Source organism: Myotis myotis, unplaced genomic scaffold (assembly GCF_014108235.1).
Source record: "Myotis myotis isolate mMyoMyo1 unplaced genomic scaffold, mMyoMyo1.p scaffold_m19_p_1, whole genome shotgun sequence".
Classification (NCBI taxonomy): Eukaryota; Metazoa; Chordata; class Mammalia; order Chiroptera; family Vespertilionidae; genus Myotis; species Myotis myotis.
This window is the reverse complement of record NW_023416313.1, coordinates 151,731,933-151,753,253: the sequence shown is the minus strand read 5'-3', so window position 1 is coordinate 151,753,253 and position 21,321 is coordinate 151,731,933. Positions and strand designations below refer to the sequence as shown.

The 21,321-nt window shown below is 35.3% G+C and overlaps 1 protein-coding gene across 1 annotated transcript; it reads right to left on the bottom strand.

Annotated features, from left to right (window-relative positions):
* Positions 1–3,728: 3,728 nt before the first annotated feature.
* LOC118664368 (olfactory receptor 4F17-like) lies at positions 3,729–4,688 on the bottom strand. Its single transcript, XM_036324391.1, has one exon. The coding sequence runs from the start codon at positions 4,656–4,658 to the stop codon at positions 3,729–3,731; it is 930 nt and encodes a 309-aa protein (XP_036180284.1). The 5' UTR covers positions 4,659–4,688.
* Positions 4,689–21,321: the final 16,633 nt, after the last annotated feature.

The window sequence follows — 21,321 nt, the reverse complement described above, 5'->3', positions numbered from 1 at the left end:
TCATCTGAAAGGACATCTGGAAAGACATCTGGAAGGATGTCCCATCTAATTAGCATATTATGCTTTTATTATTATAGATTATCTGTTTTTATTCTTTATATTTTTCTTAACCTTGATGAAATTATAATTGCCCATTTTGTAGATTTAAACAAAATAAAACTTTTGGTATTGATGTACTTTTTCTTTATTTTATTAATGACTATTGCTATCTTGTTATTTTCCTTGTAGTTTTTTTTTATTTACTTTTTTTGCTTCCTTTTAAAATGTTGAGGCAATTTAATTCATTTCTTTAATTCTTTCTTTTTAATTAATAAATGTGTTTAAGGCTACAGGTTTTCCTCTGATTACTACTTTAACTGTACCTCAGATATATTGATATGTACTGCTCTGTTACCACTATTCAGAAAATTTACATGTATTTTTCTGTATATTCACTTTAATCCTAGTATTGAAAGCAGGCTTCCAAATTTCAAGGTTGATGAGTCCTTTGTTTCTCAAATTTATTTTCAACTTATAGTTTTATTAAATACTTTTTGTAATATTTCTACTTTGTGACACTGATGTTTTCTTTGAGAATCAATGAATGATCAAATTCTGTAAATGTTCCATGTGCACTTGGAAGAAGGAATATATTGTTTAATAGATATACAAAATTTGAAGGGAAATAAATCGAAGCAAAACATGACAAAAAATCAAATCATCAAGTCACAAAGGAAGACAGCATGAGAGGAAGAAATGGAACAAAACTATATAGTCAGAAAACATTGACTAAAATGGCAATAATTAGTCCTCACCTACTCAATGTAAAAGAATTAAATTATTCAATCAAAAGAACCAATGTTACCCTAATAAATTTTTTGGTAAAAAACCACAACAAAAAATTATAAGCAAAATTAAAAGAATTATGGCCAATTAAAAATATACTTAGACCATATGTAATAATGTTTAGAATTTTGGGTGGGCGTAGAAAATAGTAAAACATTTGAAGAACAAATGTTAATATTTATTGAAATAGAAAAATGATTCAACAATAAGAATATGTAAGTAAAAAATACACATACACATGCACAATTTCTAGCACTGATGCACTAGAATGTTTATTACAAGAATACTCTAAAGAGAGAAAAAATAAGGCCTAAGCGCTGAATCAAATATAATTAAATATAATGTTGTTAAGTATAATATAGTAGTACCCTATCTAATAAAAGAGTAATAAGTAAATTAACCATCACTCTGTCACAAAGATGGTGGCACCCATAGCCACAAGATGGTGGTGCTCAGTCCCCTCAGCCCTGCCGCTGAAGTGTCCAGGCCTATTGTCCAGGCAGGTGGCAGAGGAAGTGGGGGAGGGGAGCTGAGGGGCAGAGCCGGCGATCGGAGGGGGCAGGGGTGGAGCTGGCTCCAAGGGGAGCAGGGAGTGGGCCTACGCCATCAGTAGGACATCCCCTGAGGGCTCCCAGTATGTGAGAGGGGGCAGGCTGGGCTGAGGGACCCCTCCAGTGCATGAATTTTGTGCACCAGGCCCCTAGTGTATATATATATATATATATGAGGTAATAGGAAAATTATCTTAATGATTATATAGGGCTAGTTATTAACACATATTCTGAATGCAATACAACATGTCCATAGTGATTACATTTGTATAAATGTAAAACTAATGCACACAATCAAAATGTTAATTTGTTAAAGCGATGCTATGCATCATTCTTGGAAATAATTATGTGCTGTGTGTTTGTGTTTATAATCATAAAAATGGATTGGATTTCAGATAGAGGCTGTTTCTGACCAGGGCTAAGATCTGATATATGGGAAAGGAGTGGGGCAGTACAATGACACAGGGTATGTCACTAAATTGAAATTTACTTTATCTGTAAAAATTAAAATTTTTCATTTTAATAAGATGAAGCAAATATTAAGGAATTTCAAATGTTAAAAAAAAGACACAGAGTGACTGAATAGATTAAAAAACTGTTAGACTGCTATATTTTTGCCTTAAACACCGTTTACTCCTCTTCAAACTCACTGTGTAAACTTGAACATGCCATTCAAAATCTCTGGGCCTGTTTAAAAAACGAGTTCACTGTATAAAAAGCTTTCCAAAAATTTCCACAACTCTGAGTATGATTTTTATCTTTATGTGAAAGAAATGTCCCCAAATAGGTGTCATTTCTTACCATTTTGTCATTTGGTGATTTATGAAAGTCACCAAAGGTAAGTGAAGAGATCTGGAAATAGCTAGCCTGAAATTTGAGTACTGAGACTAATTCTTATAATTTAAAAAGAGGATTCTCAAAATAATCTTCTTGAGCTAAGGGCTATTGTTACAATTTCTTGGTTCATTTAGATAATTTTTGCTACTTCACTGAGTCTAAAGGTGAATTTTTTAAAGAACCATAGTAAAACAACTAAGATAAACATAAAATTAACATATAGATAGGTTAACAAGACAAAGAATAATAATGCTTTAGATTTTATAAAGAAGGAATAGCTTATAACCTATAAGCTATATTGATGACCAATTTTGGAGAAAACATAGGAGAAATACCTTGATCAATAATAAAGACTCAGTTGGTATCATTAATCATTTTATTGGACATCTTTAATTACCATGCACAAGTTAAAACTGAACCAAATTGTCACAATTAATGTTGCTTTAACCAGTCATAGAAATACATCCAAGTGATCTCTCAATTGTGCTCACTGAGCACTAGACTTTCCAGGTTTTACCTGAAAAATGAGAGTCGCCTTCTTTGTCCTAAGCACCTAGCTTGAGAACAGGCACATTACTAGTAAATAAGCTGAGATCTCAGTGGGGTACCTTCCTCGTAATAAGTTCTTTCAAATATGTTTAGAATTGCAGATACTTTAAGAGAATGAATCAGGAGACGGTATAAGGAGGACTGCAAAGGTAATTTGCTGTTGGAAAAAATGGAACACAGGCAAATTTTGCATAATGCAAATATAGAGTCTATTTGTAAAATAACATTGTCCAAAACACGTTGACAAAGATTGAAAAAAAAATTCTTAAGAGTTGTAACATACTTTTTCTTTCCTATTTATCTAACTTAAAGTATAATTAGGATGAGAATTATTTCTACCTTGACTTTAATATCTGCTGGTTCATATAAACTCATATTTTATCCATTGGATCCGTATAATTTCTGTAAGAAATAGTAATTGATTTCCAGTGATACTTTTTATCACTATAAACATAGTGAAAAAGAGAAATCATATATATGTACATGTATATATTTATATACACATTGAAAATTGAATGTAGTCATTGATGGTAACTATAATTTAGTTTTGTAGATTAGATTGAAATATATAACACTGTTTTAAAAAATATTATTGATTTCAGAGAGGAAGGGAGAAGGAGAGAGAGAGAAATATCCATGATGAGAATCATTGATTGGCTGCCTCCTGCATGCCCTCCACAGGCATATGCCCTGACCAGGGATTGAACCGTGACCTTCTGGTTCATAGGTTGATGCTCAACTACTGAACCACGCTGGACAGACCATAACACTATTTTTTATAACTAAAAGCTATTGCATCTCTATCTAAGGATGAAATTCTTTGATTTAATACTTCTTTTTTGATAGAATTCTGTTTTTCAAAGGCAATAATGAAACTACACATTCCATAGTGTTTGGTAATCACGAGGGTCCTTTTGGTCCATGATATTCATCTTGTACTCTTATCAATGAAATGTGTCACGTCATCTACCTAGAACTTATAACTTTTCCACTCAGCCTTCTCATTGCCACTTTCATATCTCTGTTCCTTAAAGTATAGATGGCAGGATTTAAGACAGGAGTGACAACAAAGTCCACAATGGAAAAAAATGTATCCAGTGACTTGGTTGGGAAAGGCCACACGTAGAGAAACATGCATGGAATGAAAAACAAAACCACTACAGTGATGTGAGCTGACAAAGTGAAGAATGCTTTAGACAAATCCTTTGAAGAATGTTTTCTGACAGAGACCAGAATAAAGATGTATGATATAATTAAGAAAAAGAAGGTCCCCATAGATATGAAACCACTGTTGGCAATGACCACAAATTCTAGTCTGTAAGTGTCCATGCATGCAAGTTTAATTACCCTGGGAAAATCACAATAAAAGCTCCCCACATTATTAGGGCCACAGAAAGGTAAATTTATGACAAAAACAAACTGAAACACTGCATGAATCATTCCAATGGTCCAAGCAGCCACTATTAAAAGTACACACATTTGGGGACTCATAATAGTTAGATAGTGGAGAGGTTTGCAGATTGCAGTGTACCTGTCATATGCCATAGCTATCAGCAGCACCATCTCCACTCCTCCCATGACATGAATAAAGAACATTTGTACCATGCAGTTGTGGAAGGAAATGATTTTACAGTCACTGAAAAGATCAGATATCATCCTAGGAACTGTGGTAGATGAAAGGCCCAGGTCAATGAGTGATAGGTTAGCCAGCAGAATATACATGGGGGAGTGTAAGTGAGAATCAAAGATCACTGTGAACACGATGAAGAGGTTTCCCAGGATAATTCCCACATAGAATAAAGTAAAGAAAAGAAAAAGAAAAGACTGCATTCCCAAAGATTGTGCAAGTCCCAGTAATACAAATTCTGTTACCACAGAGCCATTTACTTGGTCCATCGAATCATAAAGAAGGAAAGACTCTGAAGTGACCTGAAAGAAAAGGAAAAAGGAATTAGCTTTTAGGTACTGAAAAAATATTGTTAAATGTTGATAATTTAAAATGATTAGTAAGGGGATCCAAGATGGCAGTGGAGTAGGTAGACGTTACACTTATCTCCTACCAGGACAAAACTGGAATTATAAATGTAGAGCAATCAACCTGAATAACCAACTGAATACTAGCTGAAGAGAAGTTTTATAACCAAGAATTTATAGAAGGAGCCACATCAAGATTGGTAGGAAGGGCAGAGACATGAAAATGGCTGGCCATGCTCCCACAGCTCCCACGGGCAGCCACTGAGATTCTGGAAGGATATCTCAGCTGCAAAGGTTCCTCGTGACAAGTATGGGATCTTTACCCCAAACTGGACTCCTCAGCCCAGAGCACCAGAGCCTGGAAGAGGTGCCCATATACCTGACTGTGAAAATCAGTGGGGATTCTGTCTGCCAGGGAGAGATGAGAGTTCTCCAGAGACACAGGCACTCTCTTAAAGGGCCAGCTCACAAAAAATCTTGTTCATTCACCCTTGGCTCTGGGGGAGAGAGGGTGAGTGGACTAGAGTTGTTAGAGGGGAGACTGGGTTTGTGGTTCTGGGGAGAGGCTCTGTGCCAAGTCCCTGTCCTATACTGTAGACTCCATCTTTCTTAGGTAGAGCACTCTCTTCCATATGGCATCAGCCTGGGGGAATGTAATAGCCTACCTTCTGGACTCTCAGTCACTCAACCAATGGAACTTGTGCCCTGCTGAGGAGTCAGCTGCCTGGGTTAGGATGTCGATGTTTGGGCAGACTAAGGCGGGTCAGAGACTGAGTTGTGTGGCTTTAAGTCAGGGGCCATTCCTTTCACTTTCCTGTGAATCTGATTGGGGGCCCCCCCCCCCCCAATCAAAAGAGATTCACTAGCTGCACCAAAAAAACTACTAGAACTGATAAATGAATTTAGTAAAGTAGCTGGATACAAAATAAACATCCAGAAATCAATTACATTTTATACACCAATAATGAACTATCAGAAAGGAAATCTAAGAAAATAATCTCATTTATAATTACATCCAAAATAATAACATACCTAGGAATAAACTTAACCAAGAAGGTAAAGCACCTATACTTGGAAAATTATAAGACATCAAAGAAAGAAACTGAAGAAGATACAAATAAGTGGAAGTATATACCATGTTCATGGATAGGAAGAATTAACAATGGTGTTTTTCACAGAACTAGAACTAATATTTAAAAAATTTATGTGGAATCATAAAAGATCCAGAATAACCACAGCAATCTTGAGAAAGAAGAACAAAGCTGAAAGTATCACACTACCTGATATCAAACTATAACTTAAGGCCATCATAATTAAAACAGCTTGGTACTGGCATAAAAACAGACATTTAGATTATTGGAGTAGAAAAGAGAGCACAGAAATAAACCCCCACTTTTATGGTCAATTAGTACTTGACAAAGGAGCCAAGAACATACAATGGGGTAAAAATAAATGATGGGAAAATAGGACAGATATGTGCAAAAAAATGAAACTAGACTACCTTCATACACCATACACAAGAATAAACTCAAAATGGATTAAAGACTTAAATGTAAGACTCTATACCATAAAAATCTTGGAAGAAAACATAGGCAGTAAAATCTTTGACATCCCTTGTAGTAATATTTTTTTCTGATATATCTCCTCAAGCAAGCAAATCAACAACAATGAAATAAACAAATGTGACTACATCAAACTAAAAAGGTTTTGCAGGGCAAAGGAAACCATGAACAAAACAAAAAGACAACCCATTGAATGAGAGAACGTATTTGCCAGTGATACATTTGATAAGGGGTTAATAACCAAAATTTATAAAGAAATTATAAAAACACCAAACAGACATACAATCCAATCAAGAATTGGACAAAAGACCTGAATAGCTACTTCTTCAAAGAGGATATACAGATGGCTTATAGACATATAAAAAGATGCTCAACATCACTATTCATCAGATAAATGCAAATTAAAACCACAATGAGATATTACCTCACACCTGTCAGAACGGCTATCATCAATAAACCAACGAACAAGTGTTGGCAAGGATATGGAAAACAGAACCCTTGGGTACTGTTGGTGGGAATGCAGACTGGTGCAGCCACTGTGGAAAACAGTATGAAGTTTCCTCTAAAAATTAAAACTGGAACTGCCATTTGACCCAGCAATCCCACTTCAAGGAATATATCTGAAAAATCCAAAACACTAATCAGAAAGAGTATATGCACACCTATATTCATAGCAGCGTTATTTACAATAGCCAAGATCTGGAAACAGCCCGAGTGCCCATCAGTAGATGAGTGGATAAAAAAGCTGTGGTACATTTACACAACTGAAAAGCGGCTGTAAAAACGAAAGGACTCTTACCTTTTGTGACAGCATTGATGAACCTGGAAATTGTTATGTTAAGTGAAAATAAGCAGGTCAGAGAAAGACAAATACTTATATGTGGAATCTAATAAACGAAATAAACTGATGAGCAAAATAGAACGAGAGGCATGGATACATGTAATAGACTGACAGATGGCAGCGGGGAGGATGGTGGGGGGAACTCATGAAAGAAGGTGAAGAGTCAAAGAACATATATGTCTGGCCCATGAACACAGACTACAGTGTGGTGAAGGTCATGGGGGGATGACTGGATGGAGGTGGGTAATAGAGGGGAGAATTGGGGACATCTATGACAGTGCTAACAACAGCAACAACAACAAAAAGCTGTGGTATATTTACACAAAGGAATACTACTAGGATATTAAAAAAAAAAGAAGAAGAAATCTTACCGTTGGGACAGTATGGATGGACCTGGAGAGTACTATGCTTAGTGAAATCGCTCAGAGAAAGACAAGTACCATAGGATTTCACTTGTATATGGAATCTAATAAACAAAATAAGCTAACAAACAAAATAGAAACAGACTCAGAGAAGCAGAGAATAGACTGACAGTTGTCAGAGGGGATGGGGATTATAGAGGCTGGGTGAAAAGATGAAAGGATTACCCAAAAAAACCCCACAAACACTTATAGACATAGACAACAGTATGGAGATTACGAGAGGAAAAGTTGAGTAGGGGGAGGAAGAAAAGGATAAAGTGGAATAAATGGCGATGGAAGGAGATGACTTAGGGGGAGGGAGAGAGAAACACACAATATAATATACAGGTGATGTATTATAGATTATACAATTGTACACCTAAAACCTACATAATTTTTAACCAATTCCACCCCTACAAATTCAATTAAGAGTTTTAAAAAAAGCAAAAAAAAAAAAAAGGAAAATAAAGTTGGTTAGTAACAAATACTTTGTTTAATTGATTACAAACTATTTTCAAAATAAAGGGGGCCTAGGTATAAAAAATTAATTTGGTCTGATCAAAGCTCCACTCAGAAGCAATCTATTGCTTTACATTTTCTAATTTATGTAAGTACATGAACTAATCAGGCATTTAAAAAAGTTGGAAAAGAATGCAAAAAAAATAAACTAAGAATTCAGGTGAATGTAAATAATAAATATTAAAAACAAAAAAAAAATTGAATCCCAGAAAATTGGGAGCATGTATATGAGCATATAAATGTGCTTTAAAAACATACCAAGAATAATAAAATAAAATTACAATTAGAAATGAGTATAAAAATGTCTAATAAAAGTTAAACCACCCCTGAAGGCTGTTTCTCATATAAACTTAAAAGGAACTACCCCCAGAGGGAAGGCAGGGGTGGTGGGGTGGTGGGGAGAGATTAACCAAAGAATTTATATGCATATATGCATAACCTATGGACACAGACTATAGGGTGGTGAAGGCCTGGGGGTTGGGAGGGGGGTGGGGCAGAGGTCAATGGGGAAATAGAAGAGCACATCTGTAATATAACAATAAATATTAATTTAAAAAAGAAAAAAATTCACCCCCCCGCCAAAGAAACCCAAAAATCAAACACCAACACACAATCTACCCACACTTGAATGTAAAATGCTGTATAGAGACTAAAGGTTAATATTTTCATAACATAATAAAGAGTTCAAACCACTTAATAAAACCTAATAGATGAGTGACAAATGATGAGGGAATTCAGAAATGTAAACTATTCATGTATGTTTCTATATATATTTTTATTTCTTCCTTTTAAATTAGAAAATTCTTATTAAATTAGAAAATAGTTTTACACTTATTATTATCAAAACTGTCAATGTCTCAGTGAAATAGTCTCCATTATACATTGCAAGAGGTAGTATAGAATGATTCAAACATTAAAAAAATTTGAAGTCATGTGTCAAGAATCTTGAATCCATACCATTTGGTTCAATAATACCTCATATGAAATTCTATTTGCACAGAAAAAAGTTTTTGGCACAAAATTTTTTATCATACTTTATAGTGATAAAACTTTGAACAACTTAAATGCCAAACATTTGGTTTAAATCTATTATAACATATGTACATGATGGAATGTAATAGAGTTATTAAAATAAGTGTTAATAGAAGTTTATAATAAATAGCATTAGGAATTTTTTCTTTATAATATTAAGTACAGTGAAAGTAAACCAATTGCATAGTCCAAATTTTTAAATAATGGTAGTTGACTTTGATATTTTAGAGCTTAAAAAAATATACTGCCCTAGCAGGTTTGGCTCAGTGGATAGAGCGTTGGCCTGTGGACTGAAGGGTCCCAAGTTTGATTCCGGTTAAGGGCACATGCTGGGTTGCAGGCTCGATCCCCAGTAAAGGGTGTGCAAGAGGCAGCCAATGAATGATTCTCTCTCATCATTGATGTTTCTAGCTCTCTCTCTCTTCCTCTCTGAAATCAATACAAATATATTAAAAAATAAAATAATCTACTTTTAGATTAAAAGAGACACACCAATTAAAAATAAAGGTATAGAAAAAGATATTTTATAAAAATGGAAACAAACAGAAAAACTGGGGTAGCAATACTTACACCAGACAGACTTTAAAATAAAGGCTGTAACAAGAGGCAAAGAAGAACCCAGCAACTCCATTTCTGAGTATTTATTCAAAGAAACCCAAACACTAAATTGAAACATATAAAGATAAATTTCATTACAGCATTGTTTATAATATCCTAGAGCAACCTACGTGTCCATCAATATGGGAGCAACCTACGTGTCCATCAATAGATGAAAGAATAAAGTGATACATATATATATATTCAATGAAATATGACAGCCATATAAAAGAATGAAATCTTGCCAGCTGCAATGACATAGATTGTGCTGAGTGAAACAAGTCAGAAAAAGACAAATGCTATATGATTTCACTTATATGTGGAATCTAAAAAAAAACAAAATAAATAGGAATAAGTAGAACAGAAATAGTCATATAAGATTCAAAGAACATTTTGATGATTGCAAGATGGGAGGAGGGTTGGGGAGATGGGTGAAAAAAGTGAAGGTGTTAAGAAGTATAAATTAGCAGGTACAGAATAGTTATGGAGATGAAAAGTACAGAATAGGGAACATAGTCAATCTATAATAATACAAGTGTAATATGCTAATTAGACCAGATGTCCATCTGCATGACCTTCCGGAAGAAGCTGGGGCTGCGAGGGCTGAGGCAGAAGCAGCCATGGCAGTGGGGGCCAAGCCCCTTGCATGAATTTTGTGCATCAGGCTTCTAGTAATCCTATATAATGAAAGCTCAGCAACCATAAAGGCATAACGACCAGAACAACTGCTCGACCAATCTCTATGAGGTGCACTGACCACCTCTTGGTCCCTGCTTCTCCCCTCAACCTCCTGCCTGCAGGCTCTGATCATAGCATGGTGAATGGGGAACCACGGAGACCCGGGTGGGTGGCGGCAGGGTGGGACTGGGGACTGATGAGCGGGCAGAAGATGGCCCTGATCATAGGCTAGGCCTAAGGACCCTACCCACGTACGATTTTGTGCACTGGGCCTCTGGGATTATAATAACTGTGTATGGTGTCAGATGGTACTAGATCTATCAGGATTATCACTTTGTAAGTTATATAAATGTCTAATCACTGGGTTGTGCACCTGAAACTATACTGTACATCAACTCTAATTGAAAAATTAAAAAAATATTAAAAAAATAATTTTAGATTTTGAAATATATTTCAGTTCACATATATTTATATTAGTTTGTTTTTATAAAACCACCAAAGAATACAGAGAGTTGAAGAAATGGCTTAGTAAGGATGTTTGAGAACAAGATTGACTAGTTGTTAAAAGACAAACCAACTGAGGAAGTAAAGCCTCACACCTTTCTCATCCAATTAGCCATTTTCATAAACTGCCAAAAATTGACTCATAGATGAGATTACTAAGGGGAGCAGGGAGATATAGCTAAGTAATAAGTAAAGGATCCTGATTAAACTTGGACTTTGTATAAAACTATCATGAAGTTGAAATTTCTTGGGGTAGTCCATCCAGGTAACTGACAAAGCATTTCCCTTGCTTCACTTTGATCAGGGTTGGCCATTGGGAATGAAATCTAGTAAAGATTTCAAGGCAAAGCAGGAGATGTTTGGTAACTTCCTAAGCTCACCATACAATTCAGTGTCTTTGGAGAAATAAAGTTGAAGATGAAGAATTATGTTGGGGAAAAAAAAGAATCATGTTGACTGCTTAAGATCAATTGCTTTATCCTATTCAACTAAGCTCAGGACTCTCATCATGAAATTGGGTAGTTGAACGTAATGGTTCACCTAACTGATAGATGAGTCACCTCTAAAATATTAGGAAGTAATTGATTAAAAACATCCCTTTAGCCTCCAGACAGTATTTTACCTACATTAAAGTTTATAATTCAGAGACCTTTTAGGCTTTGTACAACAGTATAACCTTAAACAGTGTCTAACACATAGAAATATTTGTTGAATGAATTTTCTAGAAGTAGATATAAAATTTTCCATATAAGAAACAAAAATAGTAGCCCTCACAAATATATAGATAAATTGAATTTAGTAATATTTTCTCTATAAGCTTGTACTTCCTGGTAATAATCCAGTTATATATATATATATATATATATATATATATATATATATATATATATATATATATATATATATATGTACTTAGATAAGTGAAGAAAGTCCCACCCACTCTTTCTGTTATAAACATCTGGAATTAATATGTATCATTGTTGAAGAAGTCCTGATGACCTGAGAGAGCTGGGTTTCTCTACCTTCTTGGGAAACACTGGTGACTTTGTGAGGCACTCAGGAGTACTTCCAAAGCTAGGTCCTGATAGAGCTTGCCATCTCTCCTGTTGGAGATATAAATTTTGTAGTTATTCAGGACCTGGGAAGGCACATCTTTAAACAGAAAATGTAGATAAGTATTTTAAAAAAAAGATGATCAAAATTATAGGTTTGCATAGCAGTGGGAAAGAACTTTGAGATGAACTCAAAGTTACTTCGTTCTACAACTAGACAACCCAGTGAGGTTAAATGGCTAGTTATGTGTTTATAGTAATATGTTCACAGAGCCAGAACTGAAAGTCAGCCTAAATTCCAATCCAATGGTCTTCCTCAACAAAAGTTAGAATTATTTGTATTTGATAGGACCACTATAACTTAATTGGAAGGGCTCAATCTATCCCCGAGTTCCTATTTAATTTAAAATAAAATTGGTCTTCTATTGATAAAAACATTTCTTTTTCATTAAATATTGCTCTTCCCTGTTCTCTTACCTATTCTTCTAACAACCTGTCCAATCCTGAATAGTTCCATTTCAGAACTTATAGTCACCAGCTCCTCTGTACCATACCCTGGCATGGGGCCAGAATATTTTTGGGCATCGGCTGGAGCCTTCAACTGTGGAGGACAGTAATACTGAAGGAGAGGGAACCACATTGAAATGCTGTAGGTCAAGGATTGAGATCTTTTCCCCTCTGATTTAAAACAGAATTTGGCCCTCAGATAGGGTGGGAATGGCTGTTTTACACAATGAAAAATAAAGTTTAAAATTAGTTGGAGAGCACAAATGTCAGAAATGTGAATCTTGAAAAATCTTTACATTAAGGAGATAAATTGAAAATATCAAAAATGTCTTTGTGTGTGCAGAATTAATCTTACAAGACAATGCGATTCAATAATTGAATTTTTTGAATAGGAGAGATGGCATAGAATAAAAGGAAAACACATTTCAAAAAGGAGAAAATTTCTGACACAATATTTTATAGAAGAGTAGAAATTAAAGGGGAGTTGAGGGGAATGGAGAGAGGGAAGAAAACATGACAGAGGCAGTTTTGTAATTTAAAAGCATCTTTCCTACCTGCCTGTTCAGTCACAAGATGTACATTTTTAGAAGAGAAATTCAGAGAGCTTAGTCTTTATTTCTGTAACTAATACCTTTCCCACCCAAGACAAAGCTCTATATGAGATTCTTTATAATGGAAAAAAGCTAATTAGTGGTAAGGAGAGTGACCCACTGCTGCCATAGAGACAAGCAAGCCCATTAATAGTTTCTCTTGGGGACTAAATCTTTGAATCACATTGATTTCCCCAAGAGAAAAATATTGAAAGAATTGCTTGGTGCCCTCCACACATATGGTTTATGGATGAGAAAATTGAATGCCAAAAGTTTAAATGACTTGTTTAGCCATGAGTGTGTAGGCTTTTATTCTTATTTAGTACTTTCCCCCCTATTTATCCATTATTTATCTCTCTTATTAATTCAGTGAATTTTCAGATGGTTGTAAAGCCAATAGTTTTATACTCAACTTTAATATCTCCATTCTAGAAAACAATCCTAAAAGAGAAGGGTGGAGAAGTTAATAACTAGTATTCTAAAGTAAAATTGAAATCATAGACACAGGAAACAGTATGGTAGTTATGAGAGGAAAGGGGGTGAGAAATGGTAAAGGGTAAAGGGGCCAAATATATGGTGATGGAAGAACATTTGACTTTGGGTGGTGGGCACACAATCAATATACAGATGATGTATCATAGAATTGTACACTTAAAACCTATATAATCTTATTAACCAATTACAGCTTAATACATTTAATTTTAAAAAGATTGACTATATTGAGAAGAAATATGATTTTCTGCTTACCAGATTTAATCTTGAAGTTAAAAGGTATGTTAGAAAAGCATGAGTTTAGAAAAAATCAGAAAGCCACTTGAGTATTATTTATTACTATCTGAAATGTGAAGTCTGGGACTTATATAGAGACTTAAAAGGTAAAATAAAATTGATAGCAATGAGAAAAAAAAGAATTGTCTGGTGATGAAACAGAGGGGGAGAGGTAAAGTTTTGGTAATGTGTTGGTTAGTATAAAATAATCTCTTTCTAGGGTGGGTAATATTGGGATATGAATTTCTTTGAATGACTGAGATAAGGGTGTGAAAGAAAATATATCTTGAGTGGACAGACATACCTTCACTCATAGTACTATGAATGAAAATTGAAGAAATAAATCTAAACATCCTTATATGTTAAGATAATTTTTATCAATGATAACAGGAGAACAAACTAATCATTTTTCTATTATCAATTATAGCAAACCTGTGAACATCTACCTGTACTCCCAAACTTTTGACTGTCGGGGATGAAGTATTTGCCCTTTATTTTTTCTGAATTGCCTGGATACAAGAAAAATTTGTATTTTATTGGATCAATTTCTTAAAAGACCATGGAAAAATGGATACAAATATAAAATAAAAAGCCCAGGGAGTTATTTTTAATTGCCTGTAACAGGAGCATGTTTATTTGAGAGGGAGATAATCATTTAAAGGACCCATGACAAGTTACTGAGGCAAGCCTAGTGGATCTCTCTGGAGAAATCTGGTTTTATCTTTGATGTGTAGATACAAAGAATGTGGTCTTTAGGTTATCATGGAGGCCTCAAATTTTCAAGGCTCTACTTTATTTAGAGTTCGATTTCTTTAAAGCTGCATTTCATTATCTTGTTAAGAAACAAGGGAAAATTATCTTCTCTAGAATAGCAGCAGGATGATGTTTGATGTCAAATTAATTTTTTTTAAAAAATAGTGATACTCCAAAAATTTATAAGCAAGGATAAAAACTGGAGATAATTGAACAAAATGTTTAAAAAACAAATAGGGATGCATGGTAAGTTACATGAAGCATAGTGTACATATGTAAGGTAAAACAATTTAGTTGCTTAGAAGAAGTACAAATGCTCTGAGATTATTGGGAAGTTTTTCTTGTTGCACTCCCAGAGGGCTCTTCTGCAACACAGTGAACAGTACAGATCCCCATAAATTATTCTACCATACCAGTGTACTGCTGTCCTGATATGCCTGTGTGGGAGACTGGAGTTCCAGGCAGAACAGCTTATTAAGATGAATGAGGGAGAATCTAGGCAGAAACAAAATCCTAGGGAGTTGGCAAACCAGGCGCAGAGCATGCTGTGATTCAGGGCGATCTCCTGGGGCATGGATCATGGGTTTTCTCAGCAGTGGAGAAAGCTCCTGGGCCAACAGAGAAGCAGGAGTTGTAATTTAGAGTTCAGGAGACCTAGGAATATCAGAAAAGGCTGAGATCAGGGATTTACAGGCTGCCTCAACTGAGATTGGCTCAAGATTCAAGTGAGCCTAAGCCTGCAATAGTAACTCATCAGTAGATTTTATTGCAGAGAATTAAGGAGACATAGGCAGAGAAAATTGAGAAGAGAAAAGAACAAAAAAGGGAAGGAAGTCCTTTAATGATACGACCTTTGATTGAATGTAAGGAGAATGCTAAGATAGTATTTAATAAATTATGCCTTTTGCTAATGTTTTTACTCTTTGTTGAGTTTATTCATTTATTTAATGATAAATATTTATTGAACATTTCCTATACTGTTATTGATATTATAGCCTTAAACCTGAGGGACACACCCCTCATCACATGGAACTTAGAATGTAATGCGGAGATACACTGAATAAGAAATTATGGGTGTGCAAGAAATCTCAGGCATTTCTATACACCAATAGTGAACTTTCAGAAAGACAGATTATAAAAACAACCCCGTTTACCATCGCACCAAAAAAATTAAGCTACCTAGGAATAAACTTAACTAAAGAGGTAAAAGACCTCTACTCAGAAAACTACAGGACGTTGAAAAAAGATATAGAGGAAGACATAAACAGATGGAAGAACATACCGTGTTCATGGATTGGTAGAATCAACATCCTTAAAATGTCCATACTACCCAAAGCAATCTATAAATTCAACGCACTTCTCATTAAAATACCAATGGCATACTTCATAGATCTAGAACGAACTCTCCAAAAATTCATCTGGAATAAAAAAAGACCCCGAATAGCGGCAGCAATCCTGAAAAAGAACAAAGTAGGTGGGATCTCAATACCAGATATCAAGATGTATTACAAAGCCACTGTTCTCAAAACTGCCTGGTACTGGCACAAGAATAGGCATATAGATCAATGGAATAGAATAGAGAGCCCAGAAATCGGCCCGAACCAATATGCTCAATTAATATTTGACAAAGGAGGCAAGAACATACAATGGAGCCAAGATAGTCTCTTCAATAAATGGTGTTGGGAAAATTGGATAGATACATGCAAAAAATGAAACTAGACCACCAACTTACACCATACACAAAAATAAACTCAAAATGGATAAAGGACTTAAATGTAAGACGGGAAACCATAAAACTACTAGAGGAATCCAAAGGCTACAAAATCTCAGACATATGCTGAAGCAATTTCTTCACTGATACTGCTCCTAGGGCAGTGGAACTAAAGAGAAAATAAACAAATGGGACTACATCAAAATAAAAAGCTTCTGCACAGCAAAAGAAACCATCAACAAAACAACAAGAAATCCCACTGCATGGGAGAACATATTTGCCAATGTTATCACCGATAAGGGTTTAATCTCCAACATTTATAGGGAACTCATACAACTTAACAAAAGGAAGATAAACAATCCAATCAAAAAATGGGCAAAGGACCTAAATAGACACTTTTCAAAAGAGGACATTCAGAAAGCCAAGAGACATATGAAAACATGCTCAAAGTCACTAATCATCCGAGAGATGCAAATCAAAACAGCAATGAGGTATCATCTCACACCTGTAAGAATGGCTATCATCAACAATTGACAAGTGCTGGAGAGGATGCGGAGAAAAGGGAACACTCATGCACTGCTGGTGGGAATGCAGAATGTAGACCGGTGCAGCCACTATGGAAGACAGTATGGAGTTTCCTCAAAAAGTTAAAAATGGAACTGCCATTTGACCCAGTGATCCCACTTCTAGGAATATATCCCAAGAAAACAGAAACATCCATCAGAAAGGATATATGCATCCCTATGTTCATAGCAGCACAATTTACTATAGCGAAGATCTGGAAACAGCCTAAGTGCCCATCAGCAGATGAATGGATTAGAAAACTGTGGTACATCTACACAATGGAATACTATGCTGCTGTAAAAAAAAGAGAAGGAATTCTTACCATTTGCAACAGCATGGATGGAACTGGAGAGCATTATGCTAAGTGAAATAAGCCAGTCAATGAAGGAAAAATACCACATGATCTCACTCATTCATGGATAATAGAGACCATTATAAACTTTTGAACAATAATAGATACAGAGGCAGAGCTGCCTCAAACAGATTGTTAAACTGCAGCGGGAAGGCCGGGCAGGGTTGGGGGGCAGGAGGTAGGGGGGTAAGAGATCAACCAAAGGACTTGTATGCATGCATATAGGCATAACCAATGGACATAAGACACTGGGGGATAGGGGAGGCTAGGGGACTGTCTAGGGCGGGGGGGGGGGGAGAGAAATGGACACATATCTAATACCCTTTGTAATACTTTAAGCAATAAAATAAATAAATAAATAAAAAGAAATTATGGGTGTGATTACTGTTACAAAGTGATCATAGGGAGTGCTGTAATAATATACAGTGAAAGGACCTATCCTGGACCTGGATTCTGGGAAGTCTTTCCTGGTAAAATGTAGATGAAGCATGCAGAAAAAAAGTTTTAGGCAGAATTATTATCCAGTGCAAAGACTCAGAGATGAGAGAGTATGAAGTTTTCAGGTAAAAGAAAACAAAATTGGTTCTGTAATTGAAAGGAGAGAGCATATTCTCTGAGTTTGGAGAGGGGGGTGGGAGCCATGTCTTGGATGGCATGATAAACCTTGAAAAGGAGTTAGTATTTTAATTTAAGGACAGTGGAAAGTATGTAAGGGTTTAAGCAAAATAATCACACACTTAGCTTATATTTTTAAATATCTATTACTAAAATGTAGATAATGAGAATTAAGACAAACAAGATTTGAAGTTGGAAGACTGCATAGATGACTTAATATTTGATTCCTAAAATGACATGTGAAGCCTTAGAAAATAATGATGTTATTGTAGATGAAAATAAGAGGACATATTTAAGAGGTGTTTAGAATGTGAAATTAATAGTACTTGCTGATTGATTGAATATTGGGGGTTAAGGGGGAAGGACTCCATTATTAATTTCAGAGCAACTGAATAAATATTGGTGCCATTTAATGTGACTGAGGACTCTAAAAAAAGATCAGGTTTGAGGAGGAGATGATTAGCTTAGTTTTAGACTTATTGAGTGGAAGATGCCTGTGAAGCATCCATGTAAGTGGGCAGTTAGATTTGTGGGTTAGGAACTCAAGGAATAGTACCTTAACTTTGGGAGCACCTAGTTCTTAGACAGTAATTAAAGAAAGCCGTAGGAATGGATGTCACCTAGAGAGAGAACATAGAGTGAGAATAGGCCACAGATGGAATTGTGAGGAATACTAAGTGTAGTTGAGCAGATGAAGTAAACTCCGAAAAGTAGGAGGAAAGAATTCCCCCAAAAGTAGGAGGAAAAGCAGGTTTTGGTGTTGCAGAAGCCCAATAGAGTATCTGATGGAGAGCATGGTTAGCAATAATTAAGTAAAGAAGAAATTCCTATCCAGGTGAATACCAAAGCATCAGAAAAAAAGTATTATTGCTTTATTTATACGAAGAAAATGGAAGATCTTATTGGAAACGTTCTTGGAGAAGCACAGGACAAAATAACATAGGCATTAGTTACTTTTAATTGAGCAGATTTTACTTATAGAGCAGTAGAAACTAATACATGAAAAAGTTTTGTACAACTTCAATAAAGTGTCTTCAATTAATGGTTTTGGGAAAATTGGACAGATACATGCAAAAAAATGAAACTAGACCACCAACTTACACCATTCACAAGAATAAATTCAAAATGGATAAAAGACTTAAATATAAATCAGGAAACCATAAAAATTCTAGAAGAAACCACAGGTAGCAAAATCATAGCAATATGTTTACAGATATATCTCCTAGGGCAAAGGAAACTAATGAGAAAATAAACAAATAAAAATCAAAATAAGCTTCTGCACAGCAAGAGAAACCATCAACAGAACAAAAAGGGAACCTATTGTATGGGAGAACATGTTTGGCAATGATACATCTGATAAGGGGTTAATATCCAAAATATATAAAAACTCATGCAACTTAACAAAAGGAAGACAAACAATCCAATTAAAAAATGGGCAAAAGACCTAAATAGACATTTTTCTGAAGTGGACATACAGATGGCCAAGAGACATATGAAAAAACACTCAAAGTCACTGATCATCAGAGAGATGCATATTAAAATGACAATGAGGTATCACCTCACACCCATCAGAATGACTACTATCAACAAATCAACAAATGACAAGTGCTGGCAAGGCTGTGGAGAAAAGGGAACCCTAGTACATTGCTGGTGGGAATGCAGACTGGTGCAGCCATAATGGAAAACAGTATGGAGTTTCTTTGAAAAATTAAATATGGAGCTGCCATTTGACCCAATGATCCCACTTCTAGGAATATAACCTAAGAAACCAAAAACACCAATAAGAAATAATGTATGCACTCCTATGATCATAGCAGCACAATTTACATTAGCTAAGATCTGGAGATAGCGCAGTGCCCATCAGTAGATGAGTGGATAGAAAAACTGTGGTACATTTATACATGGAATATATGCAGTGGTAAAAGAGAAGGATTTATTACCCTCTGAGACAGCGTGGAGGGACTTGAAGAGTATCATGCTAAGTGAAATAAGTCAGTCAGAGAAAGGCAATATCACATAATCTCATTCATATGTGGAAACCAATGAATAATATAAACTGATGAATGGAGTGGGTCCAGAGACATGGAAGGTAATCAACCAAAGACCTTGTGCATATCACCAATGGATACAGATAATAGGGTGGGAAACGTATGGGGTAGTGGGCGGGAATGGGAGTCAATGGTGGAAAAAAGGGGACATATGCAATACTTTCAACAATAAAGAATTATTATAAGAAAGTTCCTGTTGCTCAGCATCCCTGCCAGCATTTGGTGGTGTCATTGTTCCAGAGTTTGGCCATTCTAATTGGTGTGTAGTGGTATCTCGTTATTTTAATTTGCAATTCCCTGCTCACATATGATGTGGACCATCTTTTCACATACTTATTTTCTATCTGTACATCCTCTATGGTGAGAAGTCTGTTAAGGTCTTTTGCCCTTGTTTTTTATTGTTGTTTTGTTGTTTGTTTGTTTTTTGAGAAAAGAAAGAAGCTCTACTTACCCATCAATTGGCAAGAAGACAGGAGGCAAGACTAAAATCTGTCTCTCTGATCCAGGATTTGGGATGTGGTTTTAAGGTGTAGCATTTTAAGGATTCACAAAAGTTATTTTTGAGGATTGTATCCAAGATTTAAACTTTGGATCTGGGTCTTGTTTTTTTCTTCAATATATGTATTGATTTGATATTGGTTAATAAAATTATATAGGTTTCAAATGTACAATTCTATGGTACTTCATCTGTATATTGCATTGTGTGCCTACCATCCAAAGTTAAATGTTCTTCCATCACCATATTTTTGACCCCCTTATTTGACTTGCCTTATTGCATTAAGAAGGACTTCAGTGCCACCCCATGGCCCTTTCCTTCTGGTAACCAACATGCTATTGTCTGTTCAGCCCTTTTAAAATAAACTATTTATTTTCATATTGTTGAGTTTTAAGATTTCTTTGTATATTTTGAATAATAGTCCTTATTCTGATTGGTATTTTGCAAATATTTTCTCCTAGTTTGTGGCTTGTATTCTTATTCTCTTGATGTTGTTTTGCAGAGCAGACATTTTTAATTTTAATAAAGTCCAGCTTATCAATTATTTATTTCATAGATCACATCTTTGGTATTCTATCTAAAAAGACATCACCATAACATGATCATCTAAGTTTTTCCTATGTTATCTTCTGGGAGTCTTGGAGATTTTCACTTTATATTTAGGTCTATGTTTCATTTTGAGTTAACTTTTATGAAGGGTATAAGATGTATATCTAGATTCACTTGCATATGGATGTCCAGTTGTTCCAATACCATTTGTTGAAGAAACTATTTTTGCTCCATTGTATTGCCTTGCTCCTTTTTAAAATCAGTTGACTATATTAATGGGAGCCTCTTTCTAGGCTCTCTATTCTGCTTCATTGATCTATTTGCTTATTTTTATTTATTTTTTTAAAATTTCTTTATTGATTAAGTTATTATATATGTGTCCTTATCCCCACATTGCCCCCCCCCATACCCTCCCACTCATGCCCTCATCCCCCTGTTGTCTGTGT